Source organism: Puntigrus tetrazona, chromosome 3 (genome assembly GCF_018831695.1).
Source record: "Puntigrus tetrazona isolate hp1 chromosome 3, ASM1883169v1, whole genome shotgun sequence".
Lineage (NCBI taxonomy): Eukaryota > Metazoa > Chordata > Actinopteri > Cypriniformes > Cyprinidae > Puntigrus > Puntigrus tetrazona.
Window position 1 is genome coordinate 13,844,448 of NC_056701.1, and position 16,229 is coordinate 13,860,676.

General features: G+C 37.3%; 1 protein-coding gene across 16 annotated transcripts in view; it reads right to left on the reverse strand.

Annotated features, from left to right (window-relative positions):
- Positions 1 to 16,229, reverse strand: part of caskin1 (CASK interacting protein 1) — a 76,475-nt gene that overhangs the window by 36,141 nt on the left and 24,105 nt on the right. For all 16 annotated transcript variants that reach the window (XM_043235796.1, XM_043235784.1, XM_043235788.1 and 13 more), the window contains exon 2: positions 1,451 to 1,502. In XM_043235796.1, the coding sequence (XP_043091731.1) occupies positions 1,451 to 1,502 (52 nt within the window). The remainder of the gene's footprint in view (positions 1 to 1,450; positions 1,503 to 16,229) is intronic.

Genomic DNA, 16,229 nt, shown 5'->3' on the forward strand with positions numbered 1-16,229 from the left:
AATGAATCAGCTATTTTAGACCAATGATTCGGTGAATCACTCATTAAGACAGGAAGTTACTTCCACCTACTGGTGATTTTTATATTTATTCATATTAATTTATACACAATAAAGTCTAAATCAATCAAGGTACCACAATAAAAACACACTTAGCCAAATTTAAGTATCATTATCAAAAAGGAAAAAAAATCCCAAAAATACTAAGAATTTTTTTTGTGACATACCCCTAATTAATAAAGATGGTCATTCATGTCAGCATCGTTCATAAGAGTAATTGTAGGCTGTGTATGGCACTTTGGTTTTACTAGATCCATTAATATTGTTGAATCCATATTTTTTTATTCTATTGTTTTTTTTTTTTAGCTGCATCAACAGAAATAACTGACCATGCAGCACTAGAACATTTATGCTTCAACCCAGGTGTCTTTCTGCTCTGTGCCAAACCACAAACCACCGTTTGCATTACATCTCAATACAGAGACTTCTTTTCAGGTCTTCTTTACTCATGAAAAACCTACAGGGTGCATGATTAACAACCAATATGTACACTATTACAACATCCGGAGTAAAGAAATCTACAGGATATTTGGAACAAAGCAGCACAACAAACGGCTGATTCAACTCTCTATGACACTAGCACAAATAACACACTGCCACAAATAACACAATGCTCTCTGACTCTGAAACACACTGGATAGAACTGAACAAACATCAAGGGCGGCTGAAAGAGTTATTAAAAGTGGCAGGAGCAATTTGGTTGAGAGCAAATATGTCATACTCATATTCTATCTAGACTTTATCAGCAATTGACGTACAATTATGCTGTGCAATGTAACAGTCCCAAAGCATTTCGACAGTTAAAATACATTTTAAAACTGTAACAGAGTTTTATTTTTCAGTGTTTACAGGCATTTTCTACCAAATTTCATCGACAGCTCTGAATAAAAAAACATTACAGGCTTAATATAAAGCGAGAACCTTGGTTTGAATGCCTTAGTATTTTGTTTATTTCTAACTTAAAATTATTGTGCCAAAAACAAGTTATATTTCAAATTAAAAAAAGGAATGCAGCAGTAACATGCTTCATTAATATTTGACAACAAAAAAGGGTTCAAATTCTTTTTTCTTAATTTAAGAATGCCTTTTTTTTATGTAATAAACAACATTTTCCTTAAAAAACTGACTGGGATACATTTATTCACTTTTTTTTATAATTAAGCACTGATAAGTTATGGGTTGATACTGTTATTTCATGTATACAGAAGTGAGTTGAATAAACAGAAAAAAAGAGACTGACTGGGAAAGAAATTTGGATAAAGGTTTTTCTAAACCAACAAGCACACATGAGCTCTGGCAGATCCCAAGGATATTTGGCAGTCAGACAGGAACAATCATGTTTACAAGAGACTGCCACATGGAGCCATATAAAGTCCTTATATGTCCCACTCACCCATCAGTGTCCTGGAAGTTGACGTTCACCTTCTTGGCAGAGCCCAACAACTCTAAAGAAAGAAGAGAGGGAAAGAGGGATGAGTATGATTAAATAGTAACAACAGTACACTGTACGAGTAAGGACATTTCACAGCATGTTCTACAACAGTATGGTTTTATATACAGTTTAAATAGCAAAAAGTAACATTTCAACAAATAAGTGTTTGAGGCCAGTGCAGTTGATTTAGGGCTTAATTTTTTCATCTGCATTGGAAAATTACCTATTTTAGGACTGCAACTTTGAGTACGCACTAGAATACTGAGTGTGTACCAGAGCTACAAGGCCAGCAGTGAAAATGAAACACTCTGAATGTAAAACTCTGCACTGCCTTCCAACTTACAAATGAAAACCACTGAGATAGAACTATGATTTTTGGTGCATAATCAATGATTCAAATGTATACTTTTACATAAACATTCCATAATCTTCATAGTTTGGGCGTGCTGATTAGAAAGCAAGAACAACAGGAATAATCATTCTTCTCAGCTGTGTGGAGCAGAACTATTGTTATCACTGACAATTACACATGCATCCTAACATAAAAAAAAAAACATACTGTCCTTTGAGGTTATACAGAACGACCATTTTAGTATCCATCTAGTTTAAATTAGATCAAGCTGTGTGGATGGCAAACTGTCTTGTTTCCCAGCAGACACAAGGAAGAATGATATGCCTGTCTCTAATGGCTGTTCACTCTATCACGTCCCTTAACAGTGGCATAGCCATAAAAGAGACTCTGTGGAGCACCGAATACTGAATGTTGCATTTTTGTTCACCCATAAATCGCCCATGCTTCACTCACAGCGCCACCAGGGGATCAGGATGCAAGTTTAAAGGAAGAGGTGAGCAACTTCATTTCTTAGTGCACAAAAGCAGCATTTATCTGACTGAATCAGATAAATCTGCATTTTTCCATTATTATGATCTACTTTCTGTTAATATAGACCTTATGTTTATGTTGTTTTGACAAACTATCAAACTGTTTATATATATGATTTGCATTAATTAATAATTAAAAAGAATAAAAAACTATCAAAAGTAGATGGAATATAAAAAAAATAAATATAAATATAATGGAATATAAATAGGCAGAGCTAGTGTTAGAGGGTCAAGTTGTTATTGTAATAAAAGAGAATGTAAGTGTTAGAGGGCCAAAACTCATTCCACCAACAGGGAACAGCTTAAAAGTCTTGAAAAGTGATTTTTGTGTCTCTTTGGGATGGCACTATAATGTGCAGTTCACTTGCAGAATGCAAGCTTCTGGAAGGCACATAAGTCTGAAGTAGTACATTTAGGTAAAGGGCCAGTGGTTGTTTTGTAGGCCAGCATAAATGCCTTGAATTTTATCCAAATATTACTCATTAAAGATAACTTTTGAGATCATCAGGATGGAATAAGAGTTAGAGATGAGTGTCATCAGCACAGCAGTTATATGAAAAGCCATTTTTCTGAATGACAAAACATGTAGATAGAGAAGAGAAGTGGCCCAAGTACTGAGCCCTGAGGCACTCCAGTAGCTAGATGCTGCAATTTAGACACCTCACCCCATTAAGATACCTTGAAGGACCTATCTTGGTAAAACTGGAGCATGGATATGAAGGGAGGGAGAATCTGGTGGTTAACCAGAAGCAACAGATAGATCCTGCAAGTTAATTACTTAATTATTATTTTCTAAATAATTTGTTAAAACTAAATTAATAAATACAAAAAACTGCATACAATTAAATATATATTTTTTCCCAATATAACACTTTTGGGCAAAAGTGCTGTATTTACAACTTACACAGCCTCAAGTACTGTATGAGGTTGATTTGCAAAAAGTATTATTTTCCATAATGCTCACCACATCAACAATAGATCAACCAGTGGTGTGTGTTTGAAGTAGGATGTGTTTAATCAGACAATAATAGACAGGAGGAATGTTCAGGAAATCTTTTTGGAAACTGTAATGATTTTTGCTATTACATTTGATGAACCATGAAGAGAAAAAATGATACGCTTCAGCTTTGAGTACCTCACTGGCCTGTTTTCATTCAACAGTCAGCAGAGCTGCTGTTTATCCAAACATCATAGAGCCTCTGACTTTGGCATGTTTCAGATTTCACCAATTTAAATGGTCTGTATGTGATAAAACCTTTAACACCTGATAAACAGGCTTCTATTAGGCCTATAATATGAGCGGTGGATTTTGGAAGCGAATCAGAATATGCCATATGAGGTCTGTATTCCAGCTGGAGTGGAGCTGCTTGCAGCAATCTACATCAGTCAGCCTGAATATAGGGCTGTTTTCAGCAGATGCTCCTCAATGTGACAGAGAACATCTGTGTCGTTTTCTGCTCTATCTTAAACTCTTTCGCCTCTCAGGGCTGGCTTGACGTTTGGAAACAGAGCGAGGTTAGAACTGATATTAAATAAAACACAGGTATGGAATAAATCCAGCCGTCTATGTTTATAGGGAAACAAGTAAGTGCTTCTATTTCAAGACGCAAAGGTTACACAGAAGAATTTCTATCTATAGTGAGCTGCTGTCTTTGTGCTCTTGCTCTCCGGTGATCTGTTTATCAACCTTTTGGCCTCTGAAATCAGACCTGCACTGAAAGGTACTGTATGTTAGAACTGACCCTAATAATAGCAATGGGAAAAGTGCAGATGTATAGATTCTACTTATAATAGAGACTTTTATCAATTATTCAGTTGTTTACATCAATAGAATGGCCTATAATTGATGTCTATTTAATTTATTAAATTGTGGTAAACTGTGATTTACTTTGCCTTTAGGTAATAATAAAATATATATTCAAATTATATATATATATATATATATATATATATATATATATATATATATATATATATATATATATATATATATTATTTGTATTATTATTTATTTTTTTTCTATTTGAATATACTTTACTTTTTTGCTATGATGACAAAGCTGCATTTTCAGGACCCATTAATCCAGTCCTTCAGAAATCATGATAATGTGCTGATTTGCTGCTCAAGAAACATTTATTTTTATTATCAAGGAATAATAAGCAGTTTTGCTTTTTTGTGGACATTTGCAGATATTTTATTATAGTTAAATATTTTGTAACATTATAAATGTCTTTACTATCACTTTTGATAAACTGAATGTATTCTTGTTGAATATAAGTATTTACAAATCTTACTTATCTCAAACGTTTAAATGGTAATGTATCTAGAATTGGATCTGGAATAAATAGCTAACCTCACTAAATGGCTAGCTGGTTATCTGACGACTAGCCAACTAGTTGACCTCCCATTAAGCAGCGCATTTTGTGACTTTATGACATCAAGGGGCTACTATGACAATAATTTTGAGCATAGGACCCCCATTCCCCATCTATGGTAACCATCACAGTTACAGCATCCCCTGACAACCACCCTGCCACATATATTTACTGATACACAATGATAAGCAAGATTGAGACTGATGTGTCATTGACTCTTGATAAAAATGAACTGAATAAGCTATATAAGCAATACAATAAACATAAGTCTTAGCCTCAATGCACATAGATCTAAACTTTGCCCAACTTCTCCCAGAAATATTTTGTAGATGGACGCATGTCTCAGATCTTTTTATAGTGCCCACAATTAACCCGCTGGATAGTGAGGAAAAATATGGGTCAGCAAAAACCGTTTTTTTAAAAACTGAAATAAAAATTACATCACACTGAGGTGCTCAGTGCACAGACAGAACTGGGTTGCTTTGTTGTACGAAAATATTTAGAGGTACAAATATGAGCCTGGAGATGTTCGCTCTAGGGACAAGAGGCGGAGTTTTGCCTCTTTGTAAAAATTAATGAGCCCGCAGCAAATAGGGCCCGTATTAAAAAAAAAAAAAAATCAGCATGTACTATTATAGTCTACTAGAGGTAAACAACAGCTGTCAAGCCTGCACATAATTCCCCCAAATGACAACAGTGTTCTCACACCTGAAATGACCTCAACTGAATAAAGTTTCCAACACAAGCACACAAGACAAAATGGACTCCCTTTTGAGGAGAAATCTAACATGTCAAAGATGTCTCCTTTTAGAACACTACGACGTGCTCTCCATTGTTGCTTTGTGCTAAAATATTGGGGTGAACAAAAGAGACTGATGCTCTAATGGAAAAATCAAAGAGCTGACTGCAGGACTATAGAGAGCAGTGAGGGGAGAAACAGCGAATGCGGTCCAGCCACGATTGATTCTGCGTATCCGTTGTTCCCAGACAGAAGAATGTTATGAGGTGTAGTGGAAAAGGTTCTCTGTGACTCATCTCTCTCTCTCTCTCTCTGTCTGCAGAGTGGGACAAGTGGGACAAGTGTTACTTGGTGATACAGAAAAAAGAACCGGGTGAGGGATCATTTCAAGGCTCAGGGCATCATCTGTTGTTCACAAGCTTTGTAGAGACATGCAGTTAGAGAAATTGGAGTGGCGATGGGTCAAAGGCAATGAGAGGTCTGGATACCAGATGAAGAACAGCAAGGAAATGTGTTACAACAAGAAAGCATTTTATAGATCTGCAGCTGTGCTCTCTTGAATCTGCAATGGACAGTGAAAATGCCTGAAAAACATCTTTAAATGGCTTCAAGCTTCAAAGAAGTATTGTGTTTATGTTGCCAAATGTCTACTCAGCTGTCTGTATAGTACTGTATCAGGAATTTGCAGCTCCAGTTGTGTTGCCCTAAAAAAGTGCTATTTTGTCCACCAGGAGGTCAGTAGAAAACCTTCTAGAGAGCGTTTTCAGGCTTAATATGTGTTTGAGCACATACTGAATTGTCTTCTGTCCTAGGATTTTAAGAATTAAAATTTGTTATTTTTTTAAAAGATTTTATACATACATCTTTATAGCAGTGGGCAGAAAAATATGTAGTGTCAACATAATACAAAATAAATATTATCCATATAAAATTGTACCATTTTCTTTGAGTTTTGTACTAAAGAAATATACATATACATATACAATATACATTGACATTCAAAGGTTTGCAACCAGTAAAAATATTTGATGTTTTGGGCATCACTAATGATCACAAAGGCTTTATTTATTTGTTACATTTTCAAATAAAACAGTACTATTGTGAAATATTGTTACAAATTATAAATATATTTACATGACAGTAAAGCTCAAGAAACAGTGTTATTTGATGAGTACAAAGTTCAAAACTAAGTTCAATTATTTGAATTAACATATAAACATATAAATTTGAATTAACATATAAACATATTTAATGTCACTTTTGGTCAATTTAATGCATCCTTGCTGAATAGAAGTAATAAAAATTGTGCAGAACTGCATCAGCGGCTAAACCTTAGTAACAGAGTGATGTTCTGAATACTAAGCACTGAATATGACCAACAACAGTTCAACAGACTGTGACATTAGCACAATATGTGTAGGGGGGCTAATTTCATTTTAAACTGTACCAATAGGATTAACTATGGCTTATATTTGACAGACCATGTTTACAAACAAAAAAGATCAGTACATGCGACCCATACACTGTAACAAAGTGTGTATACGGAAGCCATGGGCATGAGGAAACACATCTGGAAGAACTTTAGCGGTCACCCACATTAAAGTGACTCACAGCTGAGCCTAATTAATAAAGGTTGTGTACGTACAAAAATGGATTTCAAAGATTGCCATTTTTGTGCATAATCCAGGGTCTTATAATAATGCTAGCTAGACTGCACAGCATGAAAAATAATTTGATGTTACAATAGATTCAATTGTAAGGCGATATTTTACAACATTTGGGACAGTTCTAGAGTATAGCCTAAGAAAATGCAAACAAGTACCAAAAAGAAATTGCAATGTTCTTTGGACAAGGTATTACATTATGACGCCAAATTCCCATATTATACCATTATTGAGCCACGGTACGTTCTGTAAAGTAAATTAAATTAAAAAGGAACAAGCTCAGCCAACAATAGCTTATATGCTAAGTGTTTAAGTGCTAGGTTTTACATGTGTTACTTTTCGAAATTTTAAATGTATACCAAGCAAGCAAGCAAAAAAAAACCCTGAAATCCTGATATGGCTTAAGCCTGGAATACACTGCATGTTTTTCCCCTGGATTTTCAACCGAATTACTGATAAGTTGACTACTTACCTAAAGTCAGAGCCAGTCTGCAGATTTGTGTTTACAGATTTCACTGAAAATCGCAGTGTATAGTTGTCACAGGCTAAAGGCACACGTTTCTGAGTAAGTTTGCTGTGATCGGAACAACTTCGAAAGTGTATAATCCTCAGTTGTTTAGTGTATGGTTGCCGGTTTTCCTTTGTCACTATTTACAAAGACAGTAAGTGTATGATTTCTAGGGAGTTAAAACTATTTTGAAAAACATGTAGTGACCATTATTGTTCCAGCCTTTAGTGTAGTTATCAAATCACTATGGCTATAAAATAATGAATTAAAGAATTTAATACATGGATTTAATACATAATTTATTATCTTCATAATTGAAATAAATTGCTCTCTTGTCAGTTTTATTTAGCATATTTACTCGCTACCAAACAGAGAACAGACATTGTTAACCATTGTTAACTGTAGTTTCAGACTCAGAACCCCCTCTCATATAGGGATATAAAACAGCAGTATATTTCTGCAAGCCATTGGTTGCTTAGAAATAGTCCTAACTTTATAAGCATAAAAAACAAAAGCACTTAAAAAAAGCAGTTTAAAAAAAAGTTTCTCAAAGCCAAAGAGGCTGATTATAAAGCTGCTTTTGCATTGGCTTGCCAGCATTGATTGATGTCTCTGGGGTTGAGGAAAATGGCCTACTGGGAAAGCAAACAATAGTTAAGCTAAACTTAGCAACACCTCTCATTCATATCCCATCTCACGTCCGAAACCTAGTTTTATCCACAATTTACATCACTGAGCATCAAAGTTCATTTCTCTGTGTCAAGCTCTCTGCTTGTTGTAGTAGCAGCAGGAAAATGTCCACACCTCCAGAGCCGTTACTTTGGGGCTTTCCCAGAATGCACACAATGAGACCCCTTCATCCAGTCTGACTGCCGAGGTCTGTGCTTCACGGTACACAGCACACATAAGCACTCTAATAAAGACATTTCTGCTTCCAGCGTGAGCTACACCACACACATCTTTACATGCAGGGGCCCGCGGCGCGAACACAACACATCGCCCTGTTCATTCATAAGAAAGGACAGAGTGATCGAGAAAGGCAAAAGGGAAAGTGTCCTGCGAGTCCTTCCTCCAATCCAATCAACCAAATGCTGACAGTGGATCAAACAGATCAGAAACAGGCAGAGAAGCACAAACTCCAGCCCAGGGAGGGAATGGCTCCAAGTGTCAAAGCACCTTGGGAGCAGTTCCGGTTTCATGCTCGTGAACTGGCCTGATTGTGATCACACTTAATGGCCATTTTAAACAGAATTGGGGCGAAACCAAACCTCATATCAGAGCTTGGTGCCGGCAGGACTAGCAGGTGGCTAATAGTAACGTTTGAGCCTCCATGGAGCTGGCAGCACTGATGGAAAGTGATTAGTTAAAGCTTGGCCATGTTCCTTTGCTTTGCCTCTTCTCTTGGCTAGTGGTTGGTGGGGCGGCTCATCCATGGACTGAACTGCTCCCCAGCCAGCTGCTCTATCTTGATCCACTATTTCCCAGCCTCCCAATCACTTTACACAATGCATATACAGGATTATTTATTCAAACTTTTACTCTGGCTTTTACTGCAAAAACATTGGGAATTTAGAGTTTGTTGAATTTACATTTTTTTGCATAAAAGAAACTGAAATGTTTATACATATACACAGTAAAGACATTTTCTTTTACATGTACATTTTCTATTTCTATTTTAAATAAATACTGTGCTTTTGAACTTTCCATACATTAAATAATCCTGAAAGTAAAAAAAAAAATTACAAAAATATTGAACAGCCTAACTGTTTTGGAGTAATAGGGGCAGGTAAGGCTGATGCAAGGAGGGGGCCGGTGATCAGCTGTGGAGTAGATTGACTCCTCACTTATTAACACTGTTTTTAAATTCCATGCATCACCATTTGAGATTGAAACATCACATTAAATTGCAATTATTTTATTTTTGACTTTTGAACGGCTTGGGCTGCTGAGTAAGTATCTACAAGATGATCCCCCTTGACTTTTTGTGGTTACCAAATATACCAAATATATTCTTTTGCATTCAGCAGCAGAAGGAAACTTAAACAGGTTTAAAATAACAACAGTAGTCTAATATATATATTAATATTAATTATTATGTATTGTATTATATATATATATATATATATATATATATATATATATATATAATATATGATTGTGGGTGGCCCTGCAGTAAGTCAAAGCTCCAGGCCCCAGTAAGGTCCCTGGGCGTAATGATGCTGAAAATTCAACGGCTCTGTGTAGTAAGTGCTGCTCCGTGTGAAAATCATGCACATGATGGCATTCACCACTGTACATAAAACCAAAATGCGCAGTACATATCAACTGATGATTATCGTGCATCCCTATCTATAATGCCTACAAACACTAAAATGTAACTTTCTAAATTTACAGTTGAATTGTGAAATATGAATTTCTATTTAGTTTAACTGCACATCCATATCAGTCACAAATGCTTAGTTGCATTATGGTAGATGTCTTACTAGTGGCCAATTTTTATGGAGGGCTCTTAAAAGCATAAGATACAGCTGAACTTTTTCATTGTACTTCTTTTTTCTTTTTCAGATTCTTGTGCTGTCACTGTATTATCGGGGGAGTTGAAGGGAGTTTTGTTTTGGGTTGTTTTGATTCCTCAGTGCATAACCTCAAGACCTCCTCCTTAGCTCCATCCCAAAAATATCTCATCTGTGTGCAACAAAGAGCAAAACATTTTGTCTCACATAGAGGACGTGTATGATAAAACGTGAGCATGTCAACATCGCTTTGCCCCTCAGTGGTGAAGCGCAGCTTGACTGCTCTGTAGCATTAAGCAGCTTTTGATCCAGTTTGACCCCGCTTTTTCCTGCTTCCTGAACTTCCCGTGGAGCCATTTCCCTTCCAGGTAAAACAGAGGAGACCATCTGCTGCTCTTCCCATGGGGCTATTCTGGTGATCTCACCTTCCTGTAACCCACACACAAGTTTTATATCAAGCCTCCATCAAATCCACAATCGTTATGTTCTTGACTTAAAGTACAAAGAGAAGCCAATGGGGTGTAAAGGTTTCGACACCGTTTTATGCAAAAGTACAGCAATATTTTAGGCAAAGCAGCTCTTCTCATGTCTTTTGTAGAGCTGTAATGGAGTTGCTAAGCAACAAGCATCATCTACCTCTTCCTACACATGTGCACAAAAATTAGTGCAGCACACCCACACAATCCCTTCAACACTCTGTTACTTTCAACACACACAAACACGCTCACAAAACAGGACAGATTAAAACACGTTCTGAGAAAAAGCTTCTTACATACCCACCTATTTTTCTGTCAAGTCCCTGTGGCACTACACGAAACCAAACAAACCCTCCAAGCACTCCTCGTAATGGCATGTTAGCATGCATGCAGGTTCATTTCTCAAGTACTATTGGCCGAGAGCTGAGTCTCCTCAAGGGATCCACAGCCCACAGGTGAGTCTGCCTCTCCTCGTACGCTGATAGCTAATCTATTTCCCACAGCACTGCTGCCATGGCTAGAAGAAGCCTCATTGATCATTCCTAAATTACAGAGGCTGCATACCCAGCATGCATCAGCTTTATCCTGCTGAGATCCAGTGCTCTATCTCTGTATAAGGATTGTGTGGGTTTGCCATGGAGGCAACGGGCAGATTTCTGTGTAGGCTTGCACTACGTGATGAATGTTTACTCAGTTAAAAGCACACTGTGGCGTGTGTAGTACATTTTGCAAACCATTGCAACGATCTCGTTAAAGAGGGCCTCAGAGGACCATGTTCAACATAGCAGCCTTGGTTAACATACACATATTCCTAATGAAAGAATCAGTGGGTTTTCTGATATTAGCTGGTTTATATGATTTAGCGGGTCTCCTAGCCTAGTCTTATTGGCTTAGCTGGTCTCTGAGCATAGGCTAGCTGGTGTATGCGGTTTAACTGGTCTCCCAGCCTAGTCTAACTGGTTTAGACTGGTCATTGAACCTGGTCTAGCGGGTGTATGTTGATTTTACCAGTCTCCCAGTCTAGTCTATCTGATTTATCTTGTCTCCTAGTTGGTTTGTGCTTGTTTACTGGTCTCTCAGTCTGGCTTAGCTGGTTTAGATGGACTCTGAGGCTGACCTATCTGGTGTAGTCTGGTTTTACTGTTCTCCCAGCCTAGTCAAATTGGTTTAGTTGGTCTCTCTGCCTGGCGAAGCTGGTGCACACAGATTTACCTGGTGTCCCAAACTAACCTAGCTAGTATAAGCTGATTTAATTATCAACTGCCCAAAACCACAGAGACAGACCAATGTAACCAGTTTGGACAGGCTGGGAGACCAGCTGACCATTTTAGGCTAGTTAATGCTGCAGAAATAACAACCCTTGAGGCCTAAAATTGCAGAGTATATCTGGGAAATGACAGCCTTTTGTCATCTAGTGATGTAACTGACTAGCTTTATTTTCCTCAAATATTACAATCAGAACTGAATTTGTAATTATTAAGAAATGTACCCAAAAGGACTACAATATCAAAGGACTGGCAGAGATTATAAAGCAAAGTAAACACTATATAATTTATTCTGACTGTATGTGGCAGGCTGAATGACCGCAACACGCATGGCATGCACAAACCTTAACAATCATGCTACCCTTAAGACCAAACATTTATTAAAAGAGCATCTGCTTTGTCAGTCTATTTCAGCAGCATGATCTGTCAGACAACTAGAAACTTCATTTCTGTCATGCTGTTCCACATACCAGTCCCAGTGTCGTGTCAGAGGACATGAGATTAGCTCAGCGGACAGCACACAACAGTGCCAGTATCTTAGGTTCACAGAGGAAGCGATAAATAGTCAGAGGAGAGGAGTGAGGGTACATTTTAGATTGTGAGCTGCAACCAGAGAGACAGTATTAAAGACTCACACAGAGACTGTATTGTTCTACAGCACAGCAGCGGAAGCCAGAAAGAGCTCAGTAACACTGCCAGCGTGAATTCATTTACTATAAATACAGCCTGAAGTACCAAAATGGACACAGACCATCTCTTCATTATTCTCTTTTTAGAGGAAACAAAGACTTTCAATAAAGTATAACAACTTGCATCAATCAGCAAGAGTTTCACTCTATGAATACTCAAACAGAAACTTTCAAAGAAACTTTCAGCCAGTGAGAATTAGTTTGTTTAGAAGCAATGGGTTTGGTGTACTTTACTTCAGTCCCTGCTCAGGCATCTGCACACCAATTCATTATGCGTCTTCTGTTCTGTAGCAATGTACAGAATAAGGATAATTAAAGATTAAGGTACAACACCTCGTGCCACAATAATACTGGGCGCACATCACACAGGACTTATTTCTTCAGCTGCATCAAAATATGAACTCACACACTCAAACCAAATGCCCTCTATGTTTGGAAAGCTAATCTCCCGCAGTAATAGCTGTAAAATTTACATTTTATAACGCTGATCACCTGGTGGAACTAAGCTGAACTTCAGAAGGCAAACAAACTGCTGTCTCCTGCAGTCGCAGCTCTCAAACAGGATGTGTGAAAACAACCCAGACTCTGACCAAACCTCCCCTCTCATTACACACGTGGATGATTACTGAACTTTAGGGCTCCATGGAGCGGGAATGAGTGTTGTTTACAGTAAAGGTTAGTGGTACTTTAAAGTGGTCTCTGGGATCTTTGCAGTTTGTCCCTGATTAAAGTGCTCTAATTAGAGTGGGGATGGCACAGACGAGTCTGCACAGGCCTGTCTCAGGCGCCTGCATCCAGATTAATGATAACAGTCTGTGACAGGCCTCAGGCCTAGCAAACAGCCTTTTTCCTCATTTAATTAACAACTTCCTCTTCCACTTCCTCTCTATGATAGCTCTCCACAAACACAGCTCAGCATCCCAATCCACATCTGGATATCCAACTGTTGCTCTTCACTAGCTATAGCTGAACTAGCTATAGCTCAACTAAAACATTTGACCCTTTACAAACTGCATGCACAGGTCATTTTGTACTTAATGCATTCTGCAATTTCATGCTACGGGTATACTTCTTATTCATTTAAAAGATATCGGTAAACAATGACTGGCAGATGCCCAACTCCACTCAAGGATATCAAAGCACAGTTTTCTACAATGACTTTACACAGAAAAACTTAAAATAAGAATGGAGAGAAAACATGCAGATTTTAATAACTGATATATTAGAATAGGCTTCATTCCTCATTATCCATTTTCATGTAAAACCAATTCCTTTAAACAAATGCACTTCTGCCATCAGAGAATGGCAATTTTATAGCATGCAGTTTACCAGTCTTAATACAGAATACAGAAGGTAGAAAAATGGCAATGAACACTGCTGAATATAATGTAATGTAGTCACTGAATATTCATAACAATTACTGCTTTATTGTACACACTGAGACAGAATGCTTTCTCAAAACTTTCTAATATATCTTCTTCAGCTAAATAAATTCCTCTGTGGTCTTGATATTACCTGTCTTGCTGTAAACTACTAACTGATTAATATTTACTCAGAAACACCAAAGACAGCATACTTGGACCTCTACTACAGAGTGTTCACTCATATCCCTGTATTATTCCAACAGCATTATTTCCGCACTAAAAAACTGGTGCAAATGTTCCAGGAATGTACCTGAATAACATAAATCTCAGGTATATGACAAGTATAGAATCCACTGTAAATTTCTGCATTAAATGTTTAATAAAGATAATTCAGAGAGGAATGTTAATGCAAATATATTGCTCTAGAAGCTACAAAGATAATATAGAAATCCATATGTGGTTGTGTGTGAAATGGCCAGAAAGCAAGGTAGCTCTGGCCTATGGCATGTGGATAATGTTGGCAGTACACGTCTTGTGTATGTCCATGAAAATGGCCAATGCTGCAGTGTAAAGAAGAGTCTTAATCAGGCATGTGGTTGAACATTCCTCATAAATAAGAATCTTATTCATTTCTGTCTGTAATATTATACATACACTTATCTGTCTGCCATAAGTGCTATTACAACCTTATTAAATCATGACTAAACATATTATGTTCCAATCAAATCACAATATTTATTCAAAATAACATGTATCCTTGGAATTTGTGTAATTGTGATATGCTGCACAAAGAATATTTCATTTAACGAGGAATTAAATCTGATCTTAATCTTCTAGTCCCAGCAATTCATAATGACAACTCTACTGAACTAACATCTGTTTTTAGTCAGCAACTGCAACTCAGCATTTTTTCCTATTTAAAGCTGGAAACAATGTTACTGAAAGACACTTAAGAGCACCAAACACAGAAACACTTTCAGTTGCTTGACTATAAAGAAACAAAAAGTTTTCTTAAGAAATAACAGGAAGACAAACCTTGCTATATGTGGAAACATTTCCTCACATAAAATCTGCAGATGACAGTAGACACAGCTGACAGGACAGCTAGACAAAGCGCGTCACACAATTAAACAGAAAGGGGGGCCATTTAGCGCCCAGGCTTGTTGACAGTTTCTCTGCATGTTTAATGCATCAGTTTACTAATTAACTAACACAACATGTTAAAATGTTAATAAGACCCTTTGCAGAAGATTGTAAATAGGCTAGATAGAAAACAAGCCGACATTGTCTCCCTTTGTACAAAAAACTATGAAAAACATAGTGCAAAAGAGCCCATCATATATAAATGTCTGTAAGTACCAGATGGAGAGGAGCATTCCTGAACATATCAATGCAGCTGAAGCAGGTTAGCAGCAGGTGGATAATGTGCCTGGCCTGATTGGACTCTGAAGGGTCCTATTCCTGTTTCCTTGCAGTGAGAAAGCGATTAGCATGTGAATGAGAAAGGCCAAAATCTGTACTCTACAGCTCAGAAGCCTGGGTGGGCCCTGGGCTTGTCCGTCAAGCTAACTTCTGCCATATTGTTTGTGTTGTGGTTTGCCCCTCAGAGAACATCCCATAAGCATCTGCTGCCTCCGCGCCCCCCACAGAGTCAGGGTCTCCTCGGGTCAATGCCTCCACTACAAGACACATTTCAGTGACTCTACAGCTCCTGACAACATGAATCTGCTTTTAAATGCATGTTTGCCACAAGTTTTGTCAAATCTATAGAGATCTACAATTCTTTATTGGCATCCAGAACCTTTAACATCCACTGAACCTTTCCATTGAACAAAAGGTTCTATTTAGTGGCAAACAGGTTCTTTAAATTATTCAAAAGTTATTTACTTTAAAGGTGCAGTTACATTAGTGACAATTGGGCATAGCTTTATAAGCAAAAAAAGGTCAAGTGTAGTGATGTATGAAGCACTGCTCACATAAAAGTCACCTTAAATATCATCATTATATGTAATTACTGGATTTCAGCCAAAGATATTCACTGAATGAAGGTAAATGTGTTCACATCTTTAAAAAAATTGTTATTTTAAGAACTGTTCACTGAAAGGTTCTTTGGGGAGCATGCAATACTCTGTACTTCTATCACTGCACTCCCCTTTTGTAACCTTACATTTTAAGATTGTACAGTGCTTGATTGAATTCCATTTACTTTTATGTAGTAAAAAAACAAATGCTGCTGTTCCATTGTGTGCAAGCCATGAAATCTGA